Source organism: Colossoma macropomum, unplaced genomic scaffold (assembly GCF_904425465.1).
Source record: "Colossoma macropomum unplaced genomic scaffold, Colossoma_macropomum, whole genome shotgun sequence".
Lineage (NCBI taxonomy): Eukaryota > Metazoa > Chordata > Actinopteri > Characiformes > Serrasalmidae > Colossoma > Colossoma macropomum.
The window spans coordinates 14567355-14588176 of NW_023494802.1; the positions used below are offsets into that span (position 1 = coordinate 14567355).

General features: G+C 40.8%; 1 protein-coding gene across 2 annotated transcripts; it reads right to left on the minus strand.

The window, feature by feature from the left end:
• Positions 1-934: 934 nt before the first annotated feature.
• On the minus strand, positions 935-19658 carry myh7bb (myosin, heavy chain 7B, cardiac muscle, beta b). 2 transcript variants are annotated; one of them, XM_036591817.1, is made up of 43 exons: positions 19561-19658; positions 19240-19366; positions 18738-18841; positions 18360-18503; positions 17276-17432; positions 17140-17167; positions 16800-16896; positions 16177-16269; positions 16023-16086; positions 15843-15941; positions 15640-15743; positions 14333-14471; positions 14115-14233; positions 13861-14010; positions 13561-13731; positions 13274-13453; positions 12542-12674; positions 12292-12368; positions 11787-11874; positions 11081-11198; positions 10756-10879; positions 10526-10662; positions 8103-8358; positions 7652-7894; positions 7387-7563; positions 7060-7205; positions 6851-6941; positions 6364-6753; positions 6074-6200; positions 5874-5992; positions 5586-5782; positions 5204-5387; positions 4893-5058; positions 4679-4803; positions 4460-4575; positions 4180-4372; positions 3815-4018; positions 3569-3694; positions 3074-3244; positions 2877-2981; positions 2700-2795; positions 1463-1603; positions 935-1284 (listed from the first exon to the last, which is right to left on the minus strand). In XM_036591817.1, the coding sequence occupies exons 2-43, from the start codon at positions 19337-19339 to the stop codon at positions 1273-1275; spliced, it is 5811 nt and encodes a 1936-aa protein (XP_036447710.1). In that variant the 5' UTR covers positions 19340-19366; positions 19561-19658; the 3' UTR covers positions 935-1272. The 2 variants fall into 2 exon arrangements, with proteins under 2 accessions (XP_036447710.1, XP_036447711.1); XM_036591818.1 differs by lacking the exons at positions 16800-16896; positions 18360-18503; positions 18738-18841; positions 19240-19366; positions 19561-19658 and having other exon boundaries at positions 17276-17360.
• Between the last annotated feature and the right edge of the window lie 1164 nt (positions 19659-20822).

A 20822-nucleotide genomic window follows, 5' to 3' on the forward strand; every position in this document is an offset into this window, starting at 1 on the left:
TTCACTGTAGAGGAGGACTACACTTAAAATCAACAAAACATAGTTTGACCAGCTCTGTTCAAACTTTTGCACCCAACTGTATCTGTTATTGGACATTTATTAGCAGTTAATTGAGGTCATTCTTCCTATTTTGGCCAATGTGAGCTTAATATAATCATCGCTGCTATATCAACGCTTGGAATCAGTGTCAGGTAATGTAGGTGTGAGTGAATGTGTTCCAGTTTCCAGTGAAACACATCATTGTGATTCTGATGGAAATGGGCCACTGAAACCATCCGTTCTTGATCAAATGATGGGGCCAAATCTAACTGACACATTTACTGAATGGCTGTGATCTAATCAAATACCGTATTCCAGATTTATTGACCTGGAAACTTTTGTTGTCATTGGTTAAAATGATCTATGTATTTGCATTAAGCTGTATAAGAAAATTAGTTGAAAATATATGTTTCAGGGTGTTTGTGCAGAGAACAATACACTTGGTTGTGGAGTAGGGGGGTGTGGGGGGGATTCTTTCGAAGCGATAATATGAAGCTCCCCAACATGGGGTAAAAAAAGGGCCCCTTTATCATATTGCCCTAAAAATGTTTAATTATTTTATTAGGTTTTCATCAAAAAGTTTGTATATGAATTTCTGCAGCTCACCACTGTTACATTAACACATAATCTGTTATGTTGTGTCTTATTAAGCACTTAACAATTAAAAGTTAAATACTAAATACTACGGCTGGATAAAAATGACAATAATAATGCCACTACATGAATTTAGGTCGTAAATTCATCCTCAGTTTAATCTAAAAATATTGTTTGTGTTGTCCTTTTGATTGAAAACAATTTGTCACCCACTTCCCCACAACTACCCTCCATTTTCCCCAAAATGAATGCACTTTTTACATTATCTTGAGCTTTAGTGTCACAAAGTAGGGGTTTAAAATCAATAGCCACACATTCCTGTTTTTATTGTACACACACACTGAATGCCATGAACAGTGCCCTGTATTTATCTTTGCATTTCAAATTTTCACAATCACTCTTAAGCTTAGTATCTCGACTCCTTTTAAAACCCACCATGTCAATATATGCATGCTCTACTCTACATTATTAATAAAATGATCAGTTTTTGTCTTCGATGATCACCAGTAAGCATCACATTAAGCTTTTTAGTCCTTTGCATTGTGTAAACCAAAAACTTCATCAGAAATAGATTCACACGTGCTACATCACTCTGTGAAGTCCTCTGCTGTAAGTTGAGCAGAATTTGCGGTTCGTTCGTCACTCTGTGATCTGTAAACACAAACATAGTTTTTGTTATGGATGTTTATTTTTTTATCACTTTTTCTGACGTCATTCTCAAGAAATTTTGGTCATTACGTTTTATGTAGTTGTAATTTCATGTTGTAAATGGTATTGCTGTGCATGCTCTAGAATCTTCATTTTTTGTTTGTGTTTGTATCTGCACTACCTTGACAGTAGTATGCATCTCTCTAGTGCGCACGCGCAGTTTGTTGATCTGAGACTCGGCCATGTCTGCCCTCTCCTCTGCATCGTCCAGATCGTGCTGGATCTTTCTGAAGCGAGTCATGTTGGAGTTGGCCTGTTCCTCCTGCCACACAGCGATACACACAACACAGTCAGTCTCAGCAGCCTGGTGGGCCTTTTCAGAGAACAATGGCAATAGGGGTGCATAGCACAAGAAGAGCAACTTGGCTGTAATAATATGAGCTCTACAAACAGGAAAAACCAACAGTGTCTTGGTATGGTGCTGACTAACCATGAGCCAACAAGACTGCTTCACTGTGCCTTGGCATAAACCAAGGGTCGGCCACCTCACTGTTAAGAAGAGCCATTTTGTCCTTTCATCATAAATCAAACCACCTCTGAAGCCACAAAATTTTAAAAACATCAAGAAAACACAGACTTACTTTGCTCTGCTTTAAGCTTTAGCTCAGCTATATCCGTTTTTCTCACATCTCCAGCAGGAAACTTTTCCAAAAAAGTAGAACAGTTTCTTGTAAAATGTCTCAACATTAATCTTTTTAACGAGGTTGAAGTCGCTTCTCATTCACCAGCTTCTTGTTTGAATTTTCCTGTTCCACCTTAAATGGTACCTAAGATGCCAGAATGTAACTGCTGCACCATTTAAGGTGGAACGGAAAAATTGGAACAACAAGCTGGAAAACAAGAAGCTTCAGCTTCGCAACTTTTTAGTGTTTAACAGTTTCTTGTTGCAGATTAAATGTATCAGGAAACCAGCTGGAGTGATTATAAATGTAAATAAGTAATTTTGTCTCTGAATTACCAATTTTCATCTTAAATCTCTCTCTTTGCCTTTTCGTTAGCTACTAGCTAGGCAAGATTTTTGTCTGCGTTGCTATGATGACCAGCAGTCTGCACACCAATCTTCAGGGTTAAAGGGTGAATTAGCAGTTATAAGCTACATTAACTCCAGTGTTTAAGACCATTTATTGTTAAAACGATCAGCAGAGCTTTATTGTACCGCAAAGGAAGATTATTTTTCCTAAAAAAATCCAGTTGTGCTGTGGAGCCACAACAGGACAGTAAAAGACTCCAGAGCTGCATGTTGCCGACCCAACACAGACCTTTGCTTGTAATGAATGCTTTCCTAGAACTTGTGATGTCCTGAAAGCATTGTTGTTTTGTAATAGTTTAATGCTTTGTGATGAGACAAAGATACGTACTGCATCCTCAGCTTGCCTCTTGTAGCTCTTCACTTTGGCCTGGAGCTTATCTATCAGGTCCTGCATCCTCAACAATGTCTTCCTGTCCTCTTCTGTCTGCAGAGAGAACACAGCCCTCTCAGTAAGGCTTGACATAGGACTAAATCACAGTCCTCTATGGATAATTGTGTGCAATACCTGATATGTAAGCTCTTTGATCCGCCTCTCATATTTGCGTATTCCTTTTTGGAATTCCCCACTCTTCCTCTGCTCACAGTCCAGCTCTCCCTCAAGCTCCCTCACCTGAGATTTGGCATGTTTCACAGATGATGGGAATTTGCTCAGAAAGTTTAAATGATATTTAATACAGTCTCTAAAACATTGTGTGTGCTCACCCGTGTTTCTAGTTTCTGGATCTGTTTCTTGCCTCCCTTGAGGGCGATCTGCTCTGCCTCATCCAAACGCATCTGCAGGTCTTTGATGGTCTGCTCCATGTTGTTCTTCATCCTTTCTAGATGGGAGCTGGTATCCTGCTCTTTCTTCAGCTCCTCTGCCATCATGGCTGCCTGTGGGACGGATAGGTTGCTTTAACTTTCAGCCCTCATTGCTCACTAGCAGCTTAACATAGGGTCACAACATTTCACACACGGAGAGCCAACAGTGTACTAGTTAATCTCATAATGGAGTTGCATGGAAAAATATTTAATTTCATCATATATTAATTCAAAATATGAGTCGATTTCCATTTTGCTGGTGGAATGGGCTGCAGAAAGAGACTACGGTTACCCCCATTCAACAATCGAATCAGTATTCGTATAAATATTGTGATATGACTTATGCCAGGCTTAGCTGGATTGGTGAAAATCGATGATGTTCTTGTGGGAACCCACATCAGTGATTGCCTTCTTGGCCTTCTCCTCAGCATTTTGGCACTCTTGCAGAGTCTCATCCACTTCGCCGGCCAGCGTGGAGAGATCCCCTTCTAGCTTCTTTTTCTGGTTCAGTAAACCAGTGTTCTACAAAAGCCAGCAAAGCCCATTAGAAATCAAAATGCAGAGAATACACAAACCATTATTTGCTTTATTGCTTGCATGTGCTTAAATGTGCTCAATGAACAGTATCTGCAAGTTTCTCACCTGTGCATGTAAGAGGTTCACTCTCTCAGAAGACTCAAGCAGCTCATGTTCAGCAACCTTCCGCATTCGGTCCGTTTGTTCGATGGCTGTGCGGAGTTCCTGCACCTCAGCAGCGAGAAGGGTGTTTCTGCGGTCCGTCACTGCCACCTGCTCCTTCAGGTTCTCACACTGATGCATAGACTCATCGAATTCCAGCTGCATGTCCTAAGTGCCACATACAACTAGGATCACATCACTGACCTTACGGGCTCTTCAGAGATGTGTTGGGCACATCTGGAACTGTTTATTTTAGATAATATGATATAACGCATTTTTTTGTAGACATGTTCAAGTTTCCAATTTACTGCAAATAATTTTTCTCTCACCTTTATTTGAACCTGCAGATGGCGAACTAGTTTCTGGGACTCAGCGGCCTGCTTGTTAGCATAGCTGAGCTGGATCTCCATCTCATTGAGGTCTCCCTCCATCTTCTTCTTTAATCTAACAGCTTCATTTCTTGCTCTGGCCTCTGCATCCAAAGAGGCCTGCATGGATTCCAGGACCCGCTGGTGATTCCGCCTGGATTAGTTCAAGGAAAAGTATCTTGGATCATTCATAATTTCAGTTCAACATTGCCTCCAGTTTATATGCCAGAGTCTTCCTTACCGGAGGTTGTCAATCTCCTCGTCCCGTTCTGCTAGCTTTCTGTCTATCTCAGTTTTGACCTGGCTGAGCTCCATCTGGGTTCGCAAGGTCTTACTCTCCTCATGCTCCAGGGTACCCTGTGGCCATTAACAGGGAAAGAGGACAACTGTCAACAGCTCATGGCATCATTAAGAGACAGTGGAATCTATTGAGTGATGGTAGAATCTGCATGTGATCTACCTCAGCTTCCTCCAGAGCTGCTTGGATGTTGCACTTCTCTTGGTCCAAGACCTTTTTTATCTGCTCCAGTTCATGGATGGTTTTGCCTCCTTGACTGATCTGCTCAGTCAGGTCAGTGATTTCCTCTGCAAAAGCACAAGGTCGCTTGCTTATGGAGGTCCTCACTTTGAACAGCTTCATTAAGCGAATGCACTGATTAAGAACCTTGTCATACCTTGAAGGTTCTTGTTCTCCCGAGTAACAGTCTCCAGGTGCTCAAGTGCCTCCTCATAGGAGTTCTTGAGCTTGAAGAGCTCAGTGCTCAGACTGCGGGACTCCCTCTGAGAGCTCTCCAACTCTGCCTGTGACTCCTCAAACTTCTGCCTCCACTCGGACAACACCTGGACGTTGAAAACAAATGACCACGAATAAGGCTCCAAATTTTTTTGGATCTTAAAGATGTGTCAAGAGAGCAGTATGAGCATATGTAAGCTGAACTGAACTGCAAAGCTTTTGAATCAACCTTAGACATAGAAACGTTCAGACCTTATCAAAACTGCGCTGTTTCTTGTCTAATACAGCGGCAACAGCATTGGAGCGTTCCAGGTCCACCATTAAGTCCTCAATCTCAGTCTGCAGGCGGTGTTTGGTCTTCTCTAGTGAGGCGCATTTAGCATTTGAGGCTTCTATCACCTCCTCTGAACTCTGCAGCCGAGTCACCAGCTTCTTCCTGAGTGGAGCATGAAAAAGGACTTTGGTAGATCTGCACTGTAGCCTTGGAAAATTGTAAGGAATGCTCAGTTACCCTTTCGTCAGTATATAATATGGAATATTATAGAAACACTTTGTCATCATGAATTCATAGCCTAATCATTTTCCTCTAAACTCTGCATCCTTGATAGCTTACAGCTTTTCAAAGAATGCTTACTTGGCTTCCTCCAGTTCCTCTGTCCTTTGAATAGCATCAGTCTCATATTTCGTCCTCCATTGAGCAATCTCGGCATTAGCTTTGGATAAGGCCCGCTGCAGCTCGGATTTGGCTTCCTGCTCTTCTTCAAATTGCTCCCTCAGCAGGTCACAGTCATGTCGAGATGACTGCACTGCATGAGCCAAAGCATTCTTTGCCTAATGCAGCAAGACAAGCAACGTTTATGTTTACTTTTAATTCTGTGAATTAACAGAGCAACATTTTCAATCTTGCATCTGATCTTCTCACCCTGCACTCCTCCTCCTGCTGTTTCTTCAGGTCCTCTCCAGCCTGTGTGAGAGAGAGTTTGGTGCGCTGAAGCTGCATAACTAGGACCTCCCGCTCCTCCAATCTGCGACTAATCTCCGCTGCGGATGGACAAAGGCATATGACGTCAAAAGACTGTGTTCAAAACCATAGCAAGAGAAGTTCTTCACATCTTCACCTACCACTCTCTGTCTGGGCACGGGCTTTCTGAGAGGTGACATCCATCAACTGCCTCTGAAGTTCCTCCACTTTGGTCTTGGACTCGTTCAGCTGGTCCTCAAACATCCTGCACATCTTCTCTGTTGCAGCCTGAGGCAGAAAGTTTTATAGTCAAGTAAATATCATGGATTTGTTAAAAAGGTACCCTTAAATTGCAGAGTCTGCAGCTCATATCAGTCTTCAAGAAGATTGCTATGTGCCTGTAGCACTTTTCAGTCATCATCTGCTGAACAGGAGAGGTGTAATGTCTCACCTTGGCCCTTGAGAGGTGTTCCAGATTAGAAGCCAGATCCTCAACCTCCATTCTGGCCTCAGCCTTCTCCTTCTCCAGTTTCTGTTTGACCCTCTGCAGGTTGTCTAACTGCTCACTCAGCTCAGCCACACTGTCTGCGTGCTTCTTCCTCAGCAAAGCTGTCGTGGCCTCGTGGTGTAAAGAGGCTTCTTCCAGGTCTCGCCGCAGCTTCAGGAAATCTGCCTCCCGCTTCTTGTTCATCTCGATCTGAGCTGCAGTGGCTCCCCCTGCCTCCTCTAGCCGCTCACTCAGCTCCTCCAGCTCCCGGGTTACATCTGAGCGCTGTTTCTCTGCCTTCGCTCGAGCTGCCCGCTCTGCCTCCAGCTCTTCCTCCAGCTCCTCGATACGAGTCTATAAGCAGATCATCTCATCAGTCATGCTGTTCACTTATTGTGGTATTTGGAATGCAGTTGGATGCAATTTTAGGTTACTGGCTTAGTCAGTTCACCTGCAATTCCTTTGTTTTCTTCTGCAGTTGAAGCACCATGGCTTGTTCATCTTCAATTTTGGAGTTAATGTGACTCATTTCAACGTCTTTCCTAAACAGGAGGAAGGAGCACATTTATGAGCTTTACAAACATGCATGCAGAATTCTAGCTGCCATTTTTAGGTGCCTCCTGAAGGCAGAAAGGCCATATTGCACATTTGATTTCTCACTTCTTCAGCCTGTCTTCTAGCTGCTGTTTGTCATTCTCCAGGTCCATGGCTGACTCCATAGAAATCTTTAAGTCTCCTTCCAGCTTACGCTTGACTCGCTCAAGGTCCATACGCACCTTCTTCTCTTGCTCCAAAGAGCCCTCAAGCTGTGGATGAGAGTTCACTGGCTCATACAGGTTTCCAAAAAACTACTCTTGTTGCTCTTCTGAGAGTGAAGCTACACAGTACAGATGCAGTGCATATACTATGTGGCACATGGTCACTGCCTAATACCCTAATAAGCCGGCTTATGCCAGTGCTGGTTTGTTGGGTTTACTCCACACTTACATCGTCAACCTGCTGCTCCAGCTTGATTTTAGCCTTGGTCAACATGTTAACCTTGTCCTCCTCTGCTTGCAAGTCCTCCAGAGCTTGCTGATGGGCATCCTGCAGGGCTTTCTTCTCTTTAGTCAGCTTGAGGATGGTCTCATCCAGAGCTGCCATCTCCTCTGCCAAATTCTTCACCTGGACCCCAAACAGAAAAAACAATTAGAACTGTCTAGCTGGAGATAAGTGAGTCCTTTAGCACTTCTCTCAGCTTTGCTCCTCTCACCTTGTTCTCTGTGGCATGTTTCTCTTTCTCCACCTTGGCCAAGGTCATCTCCAGGTCATCAAGATCCTTTTTCAGCTCTGCACACTCATCCTCTAGCTTGCGTTTTTTGGTAAGCAAGCTAGAACTCATCTCCTCTTCATCTTCCAGTCTTTCCATAAGCTCCTTCACTTTCGCTTCCATCTGAATCTTAGCCTTAATCAGCAGGTTGCATCTGTCTTCTGCGTCCGCCAGGTTGTCTTGTTCCTGCAGGTCAAATGTGAACAATCTGTGAGGATGAGTTTCTCCTTCATTTGTGTGATTTAGCAATGATTTAATTCAGATCACATGTTGCCATGTAGGTACGTCATCGAAATGTCTGTTGATGCTTCTTCCAAACATTGCTTATATTTAGTTTGTACCATTTAAAGCTACATCTTACAGTGCTTTGAGTTTTAGGATTTTAGCCACTTACAGCTTGAAGCTGCAGAGAAAGGTCATTTTTCTCTTGCACCAGGGAAACCTGTCGTTCTTCCAGCTCCTTTCTCTTGGCCTCTGATCTCTCAAATGCCTCCTTTAGCTTCTGGAATTCTTCCTTGAGAGCGGCCAGCTCCTTTTCGGTGGCTGCACTCTTCAAGAGAGGTTTGATCTTGAAGAAGAGACGCATCCACGGCCAGTTTTTGACTGCATAAAACGCCCGGATATTCCACTGAATCACCATTATAGCCTCCCTGCAAAAGAAGAAGAGAATATTTTTTTTGTTTGTTTTTTTTTTTTGAAGTTGCTGTGTAAGCATGGGGCTGGGTCCATCAGTTTAGTTGCTAAGCTGCACTACAGGGATGAAACTTTGAGGAATAACTTATTAAAAAGTTGTTAAAAAGTAATGTAGGCTGGACAATCCCCTTTAACATACTGTTGTAATGAAACATCCAATCTCAAACAAAAGCAATTCTTTGGCCAACGGGATTTGATAACTTATAGGAGAAGGAAAAAAAATCTTAAATTCAGTGTATGGTCATGTAAAAGATTTTATTGTTACAAAGTAATGTTGGACCTTTTCTATTAGTCTATTTGCCATTATTTATGTGCACAGCATTAAGAACAACTAGATGTTTTGTTAAAACTGGAAAAAGTAGGGTTATGTCATATATCGCTGTTGTTGGAACAAAACCTCGTATCTTCATTTTTGTCGTTGTTTAGATTTTGACATAATTTTAAAAAAGGCCTGTTGTCCTTTACATTATGGGTGAAGTTTATGATAAAGAGACCAAAAGAAACAGTCCAGAATTACTTGGGAAAAAATCAGGTTACATTGACTTACATTAAAAGTGAAGTTATCATTTTGGAGATACAAGGTTTTGTTCCGACAGCAGCAATATTGTAAATGACACTCAACAGATGACCAACACTAATGACCACTGCTGTTTTTGGGATTCCTTAGGTTGAACAAACTTAGATTTTTATCAACACACAGAATAAAATGGCACAAAGGTTTTTAACTCTGGTTTGGGTATGAGTGGAACAGCCTTGTTGGTGTAACCCAAACTCACCGCCCCATTGTTCTAAATTAGCTCAGCGAGGCCAGCACCAAATAGGGCCAGAGCGCCACACACCATTGTGTCTTGTGTTCTATATCAGTAGGCCTGTGGTGACACTGAACATGCCTGGAAAGTAAATCAATTCCGCATTGCTGGCATGGCAGCACACTGAGGGACAGTCAGAGGTTGGACAGAGGTCATTGATTATCTGCAACCCAACTCACTGGTGAAACAAGAGGAGTTAATCCTCAGTCACCTGGGCTGGCATTTCAGCGATGTGTCTGCTCTTGACTACAACCGTTCCTAACAAAGGAGCAAGAGAGGGAGCAGGTGCGTAGATGGAGGTTATTTATAATAGGGGAGGCGGGCGGGGGGGATACTGGACAACTGGCATGGGGACTCAGCGAGGGACACATGACCCACCTCCACACCTGCTTTTGTCAGTGCCATTTGGAGTGGAAAGGGTTTAACAGGCTTTTTCCACAGGGACCACACACACAATCCTGTCTGTTTGTGTGTGGACACACGCCCGCCACACGCCACACCACAGGCCAGACCTACTCCATGCATTCCTCACATAGATCTATGAACTCACAGTCCCACACCCTCGCATTCAACACTTTAGCACTGTGGTTAGGAATAGCTTAGGAGCTGAACAGCAAACATGTTGAAAGATTCTTCTCTAGAAACTGATGGAATTAATGGTGAAAGGCTGCTTGAAGGGGAATTCCACTAATTTTTCCAAATATTCTATATGATTCAATGATAAAATGTTAACAAAATAACAAAATTTTCAATGTGAAATATGTTGTTATGGCCTAAAACCTCTTTTATGAAAATACAGTAATGGCAGAGAAGCACATAAAGGGCACTGTAAGGCTAAACAGCCCTTCAAGAAAACTTAAGATTTACCACTATTTCACCATTATCAATATTGCATATAAGCTCTAGAAGACGTGTAGGTTCACTAGTGGTTTTGGATGGTGAATAAAATGGCTAGATTTGAGTTGTAGACATCACAGCCCCTGGTTCCTATCACCACCACCGCACACTGTACAACAAACCATTTCACATTAAACCACTCTGAATGACTTTGTTTACATCTCAACAATTAAATTATATATTCATTGGCAAAAAAATCTGTGTAATTCCTCATTAAGGGGTGTGTACGAGTGGATTGTTGGTATGGAACTGAAGGTTTATGACTCTTTGCATTCCAGGATCTGGTAGTTACTGTCTGCCCACCAACTTCAACTTCTGGAGTGTATGAAACAGTTTGGCTTCTAAATTAAGATTTGTCATATAAATTGTAAAAATCTGGCCCATGTGTAACAGTAAACTCCCTGTGCATGGGGCGTACTTCTCTTGCATCAGCTTCCTCCGCACCATCCTCATGAGTTTGCCCCTGCAGAAAGCCTGCAACATGGTGATGATCTTCGCCAGTCGCTCATCCCTCATGTCTTCCAGATGACCCAGCAGACCAGCCTTAAAAAAAACCTGTGGATTTCACAGTTTGGAATGCAGTCAGGGTCAGGACACCAGAGTAATCACAGACTGACAGAGTAGAGAGATAGAGAAGTTCTTCCTCACCTTGGAGTGGCCAAATTTGTATTGACTGTGGTCTATGTCCAGCGAGCCTAGCAACTTCTCTGCAGCCTTCCTGCTGTCCACGTACGTGTCCTCTGGAATGGCAGAAGGGTTCAAAATGCGGTACCTGGAGAAATAATCACAACCAAACCTTAATTCAAAGAGCCCTGCTAAAGAAAGACCAGATCTCTTTAAGCGACTAAAATACATGCTTCGTTTACACAGGTAAAGGATTTTTAAACCACTGGGGCCTAAAATGGTCTGAATCTTAGGATTCATCTGCTGATGGAATGCAAAAGTATACACAGTGAAAAGAGCTTAACCTCACCGCTGTTTAAACTCTGCATATAGGATACGATTGGGGAATCCCTTCCTACAGATGCGGATCCCCTCCAGTACTCCATTACAACGCAGTTGGTGCAAGACCAGGAACGGCTCCATCATACCTACCAGTAACAGGTAAAAGACCAAGAGGCACCATATGAGACATCTAAAAAGAGAGGGGACTCTTAGATGGGATGTGCAGGGGGTCATTAGCCAGAGTCAAACCTGTGGTGAGTAGAGCTGTTAGCAATCTAGCTAAGCTAATGCTAACCAGCTTCTCTCTTGGTTAGCAGCACTTTTTAACATTTAGCAGTTATTGTTAGATTGATTGGTTGACATGCATTGAATGACGGATTGAAAATCATGCACTACATTCATTTATTTGGTGACTCAGTGGGCAAACTTAACTTTTGATTTGACTGCGGTGGCACAAAAATGACAAATGTAGAAGCATAGAATAGCTACAACATTAAGCCAAAGGTTCTTGTGGCCCTGAGTGCGGTTAGGTAACTGTGCTGAAGAAACCGTGCTAAGTGGGTAAGAGTTCTGTACTAATCTGTGTCCAAGCGGAACTGCTGTTTTAACCGTTGGTGTCTATGCTTAAAACCGTTCGGCATTACACCAGAAAACAGGCCAGTTTTGCCCAAAGGCGACTAGGCCTCGAGGTCTGATTTGAGATGTCAGTACTTATATTTCACTCCTCTGCATACCTGGAGTCTTGGACTCATTAGGGATGATGCAGCGCACAAAGTGAGGCTGAGTGCTCCTCAGGTTGGTCATCAGTTTGTTGAGATTCTCCTGTAAAGAAAGAGAAAGTTGTCTTCATGTTTAAAAGTTTGGTGAACACTGCAAGACATTAAAAAGACTTCAGTTGCAGGTCTTCTGATCCAAAGAGGTGGATTCTTACCATTCTCATCTTTGGCGCTGCAGGTGAGAGTGGAGCCAGCACAGACTTAAAGTGATGTTCATGGGTGAAGTTACCTAAACATCACTGCAAGTCTTAACTGCCTCGCTCTCCAACGTCAGTGTGGAGGTTATGGGTCCATAATCAAAGGTCACATCTTTCTTTGGATATGAACTTGCTTAAGCAATACACGCTTTTGATATTTGCTCCGCTATACCATCAATTTGATTCCTTTCTTTTGCATCGTCACTCATGATTGATCACATTTATCAGTGCTCCCTCATTCCTTCAATCCCTGCTTTATAACCCACCTTATGAAGCTGTGACACTGTTTGGAATGATGCTCCTTTCTTCCTCTTCTCCTTGCCGCCAGGTTTGGGCTCTGCTCCTGTCAGAGTACCAAGAAATGTAGGTCCTTAAAAATTCACTAAACTTCCTGTCATCAGTGCTTACATACATGTTCATTTTTTCAGTAAATGCAAATACGTTTGTAGTGAATTAGACTGTTCATGCACAGTATTTTAAACAGCTAAATTAGATTTGGACATGTGATGTATGTACCTGCATCTAAGCTGACAAAGTGCTCAAAGAGGCTAGACATCAACTTGTTGGATGATTTCTGGAAGATGCCCACAACAGTTTCATTCAGAGGGTCTTTGTTCTTGTCCAGCCATCCACTGATGTTGTAAGGCACCTGTGAACACAGTTGTAGGGGGGGATACTTAAAACTACTAATTCTTATACTTATTCAAGACCATACAGGGGCCCCAAAAAGTATTTGGACATTTATGCTATACTTAAATGTAAGTAAACGAAATCAAACAAAGCAGAATTTATTTTCAACTATTTTTGGACTGTTCTAAGACTGTATTTTGGCTGGTGTGTTTCAGATCGTTATCGTTTGAGCAGTTTGTTTGCAGACGTCTGCAGGTTTGCATCCAAAATGAACTCTGAGTTCAGGATCCTGTCTGTGAACACAAGCACACTGATACCACTGTAGGAAAAACAGCCCCAGACCTCTTTACAGAATCCTGGTTGGAATTCTCCTTCAGGCCTTCTCTACACAAAGAGTCTACCATCAGTTTAATGTTGGGCTAAATGTGTTTTTCTCAAAAAAACAAATATGATTTTGTTTAAAAAAATGAAATAAGCTAAAGAACTTTAAAGTTATTTGTGAATTTAAAAAAAAAGTGAAATTAAAGTTCACCAACGCTTACATTGATAAAAGTGTCCAAATACTTTTGGGGGCCATATATGTATATGGAGTAGTTACGAAAGGCAAAGCACACTCACCACACCAGCGTAGTGAACCAGCTCAAAGTGGGTCTCGTACTTGCGTTTCTTGTCCGGTTTTGGCTTCAGGAAGTTGGGGGACTTGCCGAGGTGATTATCATAGAGTTTAGCTTTGAAGCTGCTGTCTGTGGCTTTGGGAAACATGCACTCCTCCTCCATTATAGACATTATACCCAGTGGCTGCCACCAGAATAGAAGACAATCTCATATTTAGATCAAACACTTTTAATAAGTGCTTAGATTCAAGCACACTCTCACTCAAACCAATGTATATGTGTTAAGCCCACCTTCTCAATGAGGTCGATGCAGGCCTGTAGGTCTAAGCCGAAGTCAATGAACGTCCACTCAATGCCCTCTGTCTTATATTCCTCCTGTTCTAGGATGAACATGTGATGATTGAAAAACTGCTGCAGTTTTTCATTCGTGAAGTTGATGCACAGCTGCTCAAAATTGTTAAACTGTGGAGGAGAGAAAGAGAAGGTTAACAGGATGAGAACAATGTGTAGGAATGTACAAAAGAATGTGTTCCTTTATTGACCGGCCTTCTTAGAACTTCCTAAACAGTATTGTTAAACTAATGCAGTCACCTCAAAGATCTCAAAGCCAGCTATGTCCAGAACTCCAATGAAGAACTGGCGAGGGATGGCCGTGTAAAGTGTCCTGTTGATCCTGCTGACGAGCCATTTAAACATGCGGTCATATGTAGCTTTGGCGAGCGCTCCAACAGCGTAGGTCACCTGTGAATCCACAGAAACAGATATTCAGTCCAAGTTCTAATAATGTTTTAAGACACCTGTACTCCTGTTCTCATGATTCTTGTGGTCAAAAGCTTCAAACCCACCTGTTCTACAGTCTGTCCTCTCACAATGTACTCATTGCCCACCTTCACCCTGGGGTGAAGCAAGCCTTTTATAAGCTCAGCTGAGTTGATTCCCATCAGATATGCGGCTTTGTCTGCACCTAAGCAACACACACCACAGTTTAAGAATGGCATGATTCATAGCTGTGAGGTGGACTTAATTGATTAATTATGTGTTTTTGTAAGATAGTTGGTCGTACTTTCAGTGCCATCAGCTTCTGCCTGTTCTTCTCTCTGCTTTACTTTGAATTTCATGTTACCAAAGTGCATAATGGCGCCCACAATCTTATAACAGCCATATTTCTCTTCAGGAGTGAAGCCAAGAGTGTCCATGGCATGCTGAAATGAAAGATTTGACATAGAGAGGATAAAAGAAGTGCTTAAGCCGTAAGTACTGTTGTGTACATTGCTGTGCAAAAGTCAGAGATCACCATTTATTTAATTTCTACTCAGAATGGCCATTATGTACTCTATGTAAGCAAGTTATTCATTTTTCAGGAGCTAGTTCTGAGGGGACAATATACAAGACTTGGAAAAGGAAGAGAACAGTCAAAGAAAAAAAGTGTTTAAAAAAATGATGAACAGATATAGAGAAAATGGGCCTCCTAGCTACCAAGCAGAACCTGGTAGACCACCATCACTGTCTCCATCAGATAAACAGCACTAAAATCTTTCGTCTTTGAGAGAGAGGAAAAAAATCAAGCTCCACTTTCTGAAAACATCCACGGGTGTTTCTGTCCATCCTTCCACTGTGAGAAGACGACTCAGCGCTATGAGTCTGAAAGGATGTGTAACTGTCAAGAAGCACTTACTGAGAAAAAGAAATAGACAAAAAGCAAAAATTTTGCACAACATTAACAACGAATCTGGACATCTGAGATGTGGAGTGAGGGTTATGAGGTTTCTGATTAGTAAATTTGTGACTAGGATTCTTTGGATCATGAGAAGCAGAAAATGCAACCAACTTCTAAGACTGAACTTTGGAAGTGTGGAAAAATATCCCTGCAGATTTCTGCAAAGTTTAGACAGAATACTGAAAAAAACTTTATTATATTCAGTTGCTGAGGATTCAGTGTAATTGTCTATAACGTATTGTTTTTTCTTGATTCAGATAAGATAAGATAGCCCTTTTTTAGTCCCACAACGAGGAAATACACAGTGTGCTACAGCAGCAAAGGGAGAACAAGGCACTCAAGAAAAGAAGTAACAAGAAGAGAATTAACCAGCAAGTAATTAACCTTGTTAATTACCTAACAAGGTTTTCGAAGTTTGTTACTTGTTGCTATATAGACAATGTATATAATACTAAAGGTAAAAAAAATCCTGCAAAAAATTAACGATATAAACAATTATAAATAAAAAAAATAAAATTAATTAATAATTTAATAGCTTGTCCTTAAAGGATTTTTTGAGTGGGAGTGATATAAATGAAGGGTTGTCCCTGACTTTTGCATCATTTTTGTTTATTTTACACTCAAAGGAAAGATGGTTTTATAGTTATACTTACATCGGTTGCAAGTAGCTCTTGTCCATCGTCCAAATTATCTACTGTGGTCACACCCTGAGAGCAGAAGTGGTAGTCAAACGGATTCGACGACACCAGCAGCATGTCTGTGTTTGACCAATGAAATAAGTCAGATGTAGTGAAACAGTACATTGTTCACAAAGACGAAAAGATTCTCAGTTGTCGGTGCGATCGCTGTTCCATACCTTGAAGCTCTGGTTTCCTGTGAGATAAGATCTGGTAGTAGATGTGGTAGCTCCTCTCTCCAGGTTGCTGGAATATCACTCTGGATTTTTCAAGAAGATCTAAAAACGAATAATGAATCAATTTAGAAGAGGAACAGTGTTTCCAGTGATTGTGACAAAAACAATGTTTCGGTTTCTTACAGATGTCAATGTCAGCAGATGCCAGCTTTCCCGTGGGGCCAAAATGGATTCTTATGAATTTGCCCTGTGCAGAAAGAAATGGAAAAAGGCAAGTGAAGTGGAGAACTGCAGAAAAACCCCAGATCATATTACACATCATTCACTGTTCACTCACAAAGCGAGACGAGTTGTCGTTCCTTATAGTCTTAGCATTGCCGAACGCCTCCATTGCTGGGTTGGCCTCTATGATCTGGTCCTCTAGTGTACCCTGTGGGTGTTTTAAGGTGGACAGTGAGCAGAGTGTGCACGCAAAGGTCAGTGGTTTAAAAAACTAAGGAGGGAAAAAAGCAAAAGAAGGAATCTTTAAGGGGAGACGGCACAAACTGATGGAAACTGATGGACATGAAATATTATTTGTCATGATGGAAGGGAATGGATGAAAACAGGACTTGGTCTCAAAAAAAAGGAGAAGAAAAACCTACGTACACTTATTGAAACTAAAGACTGCTCACAGATGAGAACGAGGACTGGTATAAAACAGTGGTACAAAAAGGGGGTGACAAAAACATTTAGGAAAATCTGGGATTCAAAAGACTCTAGTTGTTAAAAATGTCTTTTTTTCTGCGTACTGCAATACCAGAGGGGATTTGGTAAACATTCAGGAGAGATTAAAAAATTGAAAAACAACATAAAATGGAGCAAAAAAATAAGATTAAAAAATAGGGGAAGAATGAGTGATTAAAAAACAAAAAAAACAAAAAAAAGCAAAAACACAGAAGGGAATCTTTCTGCTCTTACTCCTTTTTTGCCACCTGCTTCTCCGATAGCAGCTACAATGGCAAAATACTGAATTACTCGTTTCGTGTTGACAGTTTTGCCAGCACCGGACTCTCCGCTAAGAGTGGACAAAATGGATCAGAAAATATGTACAAACACCAAGAGCACGTTTAAAAAAACTGAGTACATGATGGGACACTGGGAAAAGCTACCAAATAAAACCAGCAACATCCAGTTTTATTATCTCTGCATGATTAGATAACGTTCACACAGTGACCAAGTGACCAGAGGAATCCTCAATAGGTAGCAAATTAAGCTAAGAGAGTGTGGAGCATGTCTTGGTAAGACAAAGTTGACTTACGTGATGAGCATGGACTGGTTTTCACGATCTGTGGTGAAAATGAGAGAAGAATCAGAATCAGAAAGCTTCCATACATCCACACATTTGGATTATTGTAAAATTCATGAAAAGAGTGAGTGAGTGGACGTTGGCGTACTTTTTAGCATGTCATTGTAAGCATTGTCAGCTATGGAGTAGATGTGAGGAGGAGCGTCCGAACGCCGTTTTCCCTTATAGGCAGCGACCACTTCAGCAGTGTAGACAGGGAGCCATTTGTAGGGGTTTACTGTCACACAGAACAGCCCTGAGTAGGTCTGTGGGGGAGGACATCAAGATTTTTAACCCCTCCAACTACAGGCGGCTTTATTTTGTTATCAGAGGGCCCACATTTTGTTGTCCACTTGTTTATGACCATTTCCCAACCTTTCTTTTTACCAGAGAATTGAACTATTAAAGTAATTAAATTCATTAAATAAAGGCTATTTTCCTTACTGTACCTTTAACATGGATATATAAAATCCCTGTGATGTGCCTCACTCAAACAGTAGACCAGTCTGAAATACTCCTTACAGCTTCAGTGTGAATGGGTGGCACTAAACTGTTGTCGTGATATGAGAAAAATGGCTGTTTCCTCTGCTTAGTTTCCAAACGTGGACTGCATGGACTGTATGGTGAGTAGATTTTGAAACTTAAATAACATTTACAGATTTTTAAAAAACAAAAAGCAAGAAAAAGGAATGTTTTCATGATATGGGCCATTTGTTTTAAGACATTAATTAATTAATCAGTAACTAGTACTACAAAACTAATATCCAGTTTTAAGAGTGTGGCCTGACGTATGGGCCCTTGCAGTTTAATGGGTTTAAAAAGGAAAAAAAAATAAAAAATAAGACCACAGGAAATAGTCATATGCAAATTATGTTTTGTTGATTTGTGATACACTATCACATATTTACTGTTTATTTGGTGAATTTAACATATTAGGGAAAAAAATTAAACATAAATGTGGCCTGTGCAAACGTTATGGCCCAGTTTATATTTTGTGTTTTCATGTAAAATAAAAATACATTGACATCCTTAAGAGGATGTGTTATGTCTTATTTTCACTTGGAAAACCAACAAAACACAGAAGGTTTGGCATGCGACATATCTTGTTAGTCTTTAAAACATGTTTAGCAGTAAAATGTCATGTCATGTTTTGTCTCCTATCACTGTAAAGAACCACTCTGAGTCAGACTCACATAGATCATCCAGAAGCTGTATCGGCGGCTGAGGTTGAAGAGCACAGAGGCTTCGTTGAGGTGGGTCAGCATGGCCATGTCCTCTATCATGTCAAACTTCGGTGGGTTCATGGGTTGGATGTCGTTCTCTTTGACTGTTAAAATCTGAGCATAGCAAAACAAGAGTTTTAAATTCCTGCTGAATCTAATCTTGATACATATTTGATCACTTTCCAATTGTTAATATCCACGTTTAGCTTCAAATTTATAAAATCAAGTTCATGATATTCTTGTACCAACAGCTCTGACGTGTCCACATAGCACTGACTATTCACATGTGAGCTCTGTTAGACCATGTTATTATTGTTATTGATATATTGAAAGTTACATGTTACTAACCCGTCCATCTCTGGTTTCCACAGTGGCTTTGTCCCCATCTAAGTCTTTAACCTCTACATCGATATAAGCTTCCTTCTCATCTGGTATCCAGACTCGTTTCTTTCCTGCACACGGATGTAACCAAGAAAAGACAGCAGTCAAATAACACTGATGGAGGATTTCAACTCTTAGTGGTCTTAATTAATAGCAATAGTAATGTCTTCTTACATGTGCTCCACTACCAACTGAGCATTATATTAATAATATAAAAGAAGAGTATGAAAAAGTATATAAATGTTGCTGATACTTAAATACCCACAGCCATATATTACAAAAGATAAACAGTTTTAATGCAATAAACATCTTTCTAATTCAGTGTCTTTCAACCAGCAGGCATATGAACAAGCCAGCTACAGTGCTCATTCAGAACTGGTCCAGCAGTTAAAGGCATTTTCTCTTCATTAAAGATCTTTAGAAATCCAAATTCAGGTTTGGTAGCCAGAGAGTGAACAGCAGACAGTACCGTCAAAAGCATGGGCCTGCGCAGCCAGTTGCTCCAGGTTGGTTTTGCGGAGAAACTGGGCTGCCTCTCCAAATTCCCTCAGTTCCATAAAGCGGGACATGGTTAATTCTCTGGGCCCCGGACACACCTGCAAGGATTCAGACGTTATTCCACTCCTGTGTGAGATCAAAAAGTAAGCTCATTCTCATACACTTTTTTAACTTTAAATAACAACTTCTGGAAATTCTTGGAAAACTGAGTAATATCCTAAAGGAATTCCTCAAGCTGGAATTCCTGAAAATGGTTACAAACAGTGGAGCACACATGCACTTGGTCACTAACCTCTGAAAGCTCTCAATGGGTTGGCCCAAGGCGCAGGGACTGATCCCCTTTTATTGTCTCGCTCAAGGTCAGAGCTGGGGAGATATGTCAGAAATCCCAGTGTGTCCCTGTGTGTGCACTCGCTCATTGGTTGTGAGCGCGCACCAGCTCTGCACCGTCAGAAAAGGCAAACGGCATTTTTATCTCCACAGGGCTCTTCTGTAAGAGGGTTATTTTTAAAACTCCACTGCTGTTGGTGAAGATTTCCTATTGCAATTACAATGTGGAACTTGTGAACTCTGCCTACAATATACTGTACATTTAGAAGTCTAAACATGCTCATTTAAATAGCTTCTGTGTAGTTGTCTATGCAGATATATAATATTTTGTCAGATATATAATATCTGATATATCATCAGATATTACAACTGAGCTCTGATGAAGTTAACATGAAATAGGCCACACTTTATTTTGATAGCCCACTATAGATGCTTGAACTGTTAACAAACTATATGGTGTAAGACTATTAGTGTTAGGGTTAGGATTAGATTTAGGTTTAATTATGGTTAGGGTGAAGTTAAAGGATAGTAGAATCTTTTACATTAAACTTCATTAATTTTTCATAGATATTTAACTGGATGTTAGTTAAAGACCAAGTGGGTTTACTAAGCCTCTACAGTGGACTAAGTTCATAGTAAATATGACAGTATAACATAGAAGTTGACAAAATATTGCAGACTTCATATAGATTACAAAAGTTTCATCACTTCCAGCAGAATTTGGAATAACCCATAACAAATCAACCACTAACCAACCACTAATGTCCCATATGCAAAGGAAATATATTTCCATATATATATATTTTTTTAATGTATCACGGTTGTAATATATTTTCATATATGTAAATATAAAATATATATCGCTGTTGTTGGAAGAAAACCTCTTATCTCCAAAATTGTAACTTTACAGGAGGAGAAAAAAAACATACTTTAAATTTTAATGTAAGTCAGTGGAACCAGAAGTTTTTCCAAGTCATTTTGGGCCGTTTCTTTTGGTCAGTCCTTCATGAAATTTAAACACAATCTAAAGGACAACAGACATTTTCAAATTATGTCAAAAACTGATACGAGGCTTTCTTCCAACAACAGCGATATGTAAACAAAAAAATTATACATTGCATATATTTCGCAGATATTTCAATATACTTCCAATATATGTGCTTATTTTGAAATATTTAAAAAAGGCTCAAATAAATAAATAAATTAATTAATTAAATATATTTC

Excerpts from the sequence above, each read along its gene's own strand:
- myh7bb (XM_036591817.1), bottom strand. The coding sequence starts at position 19,339 with ATGTCCCGCTTTATGGAACTGAGGGAATTTGGAGAGGCAGCCCAGTTT. Across the intron at positions 13,732-13,860 it reads CTGGCTTTGAGATCTTTGAG|TTTAACAATTTTGAGCAGCT; the intron begins GTGACTGCATTA and ends TCTCCTCCACAG. Across the intron at positions 10,663-10,755 it reads ACAAATTTGGCCACTCCAAG|GTTTTTTTTAAGGCTGGTCT; the intron begins GTGAGGAAGAAC and ends TGAAATCCACAG.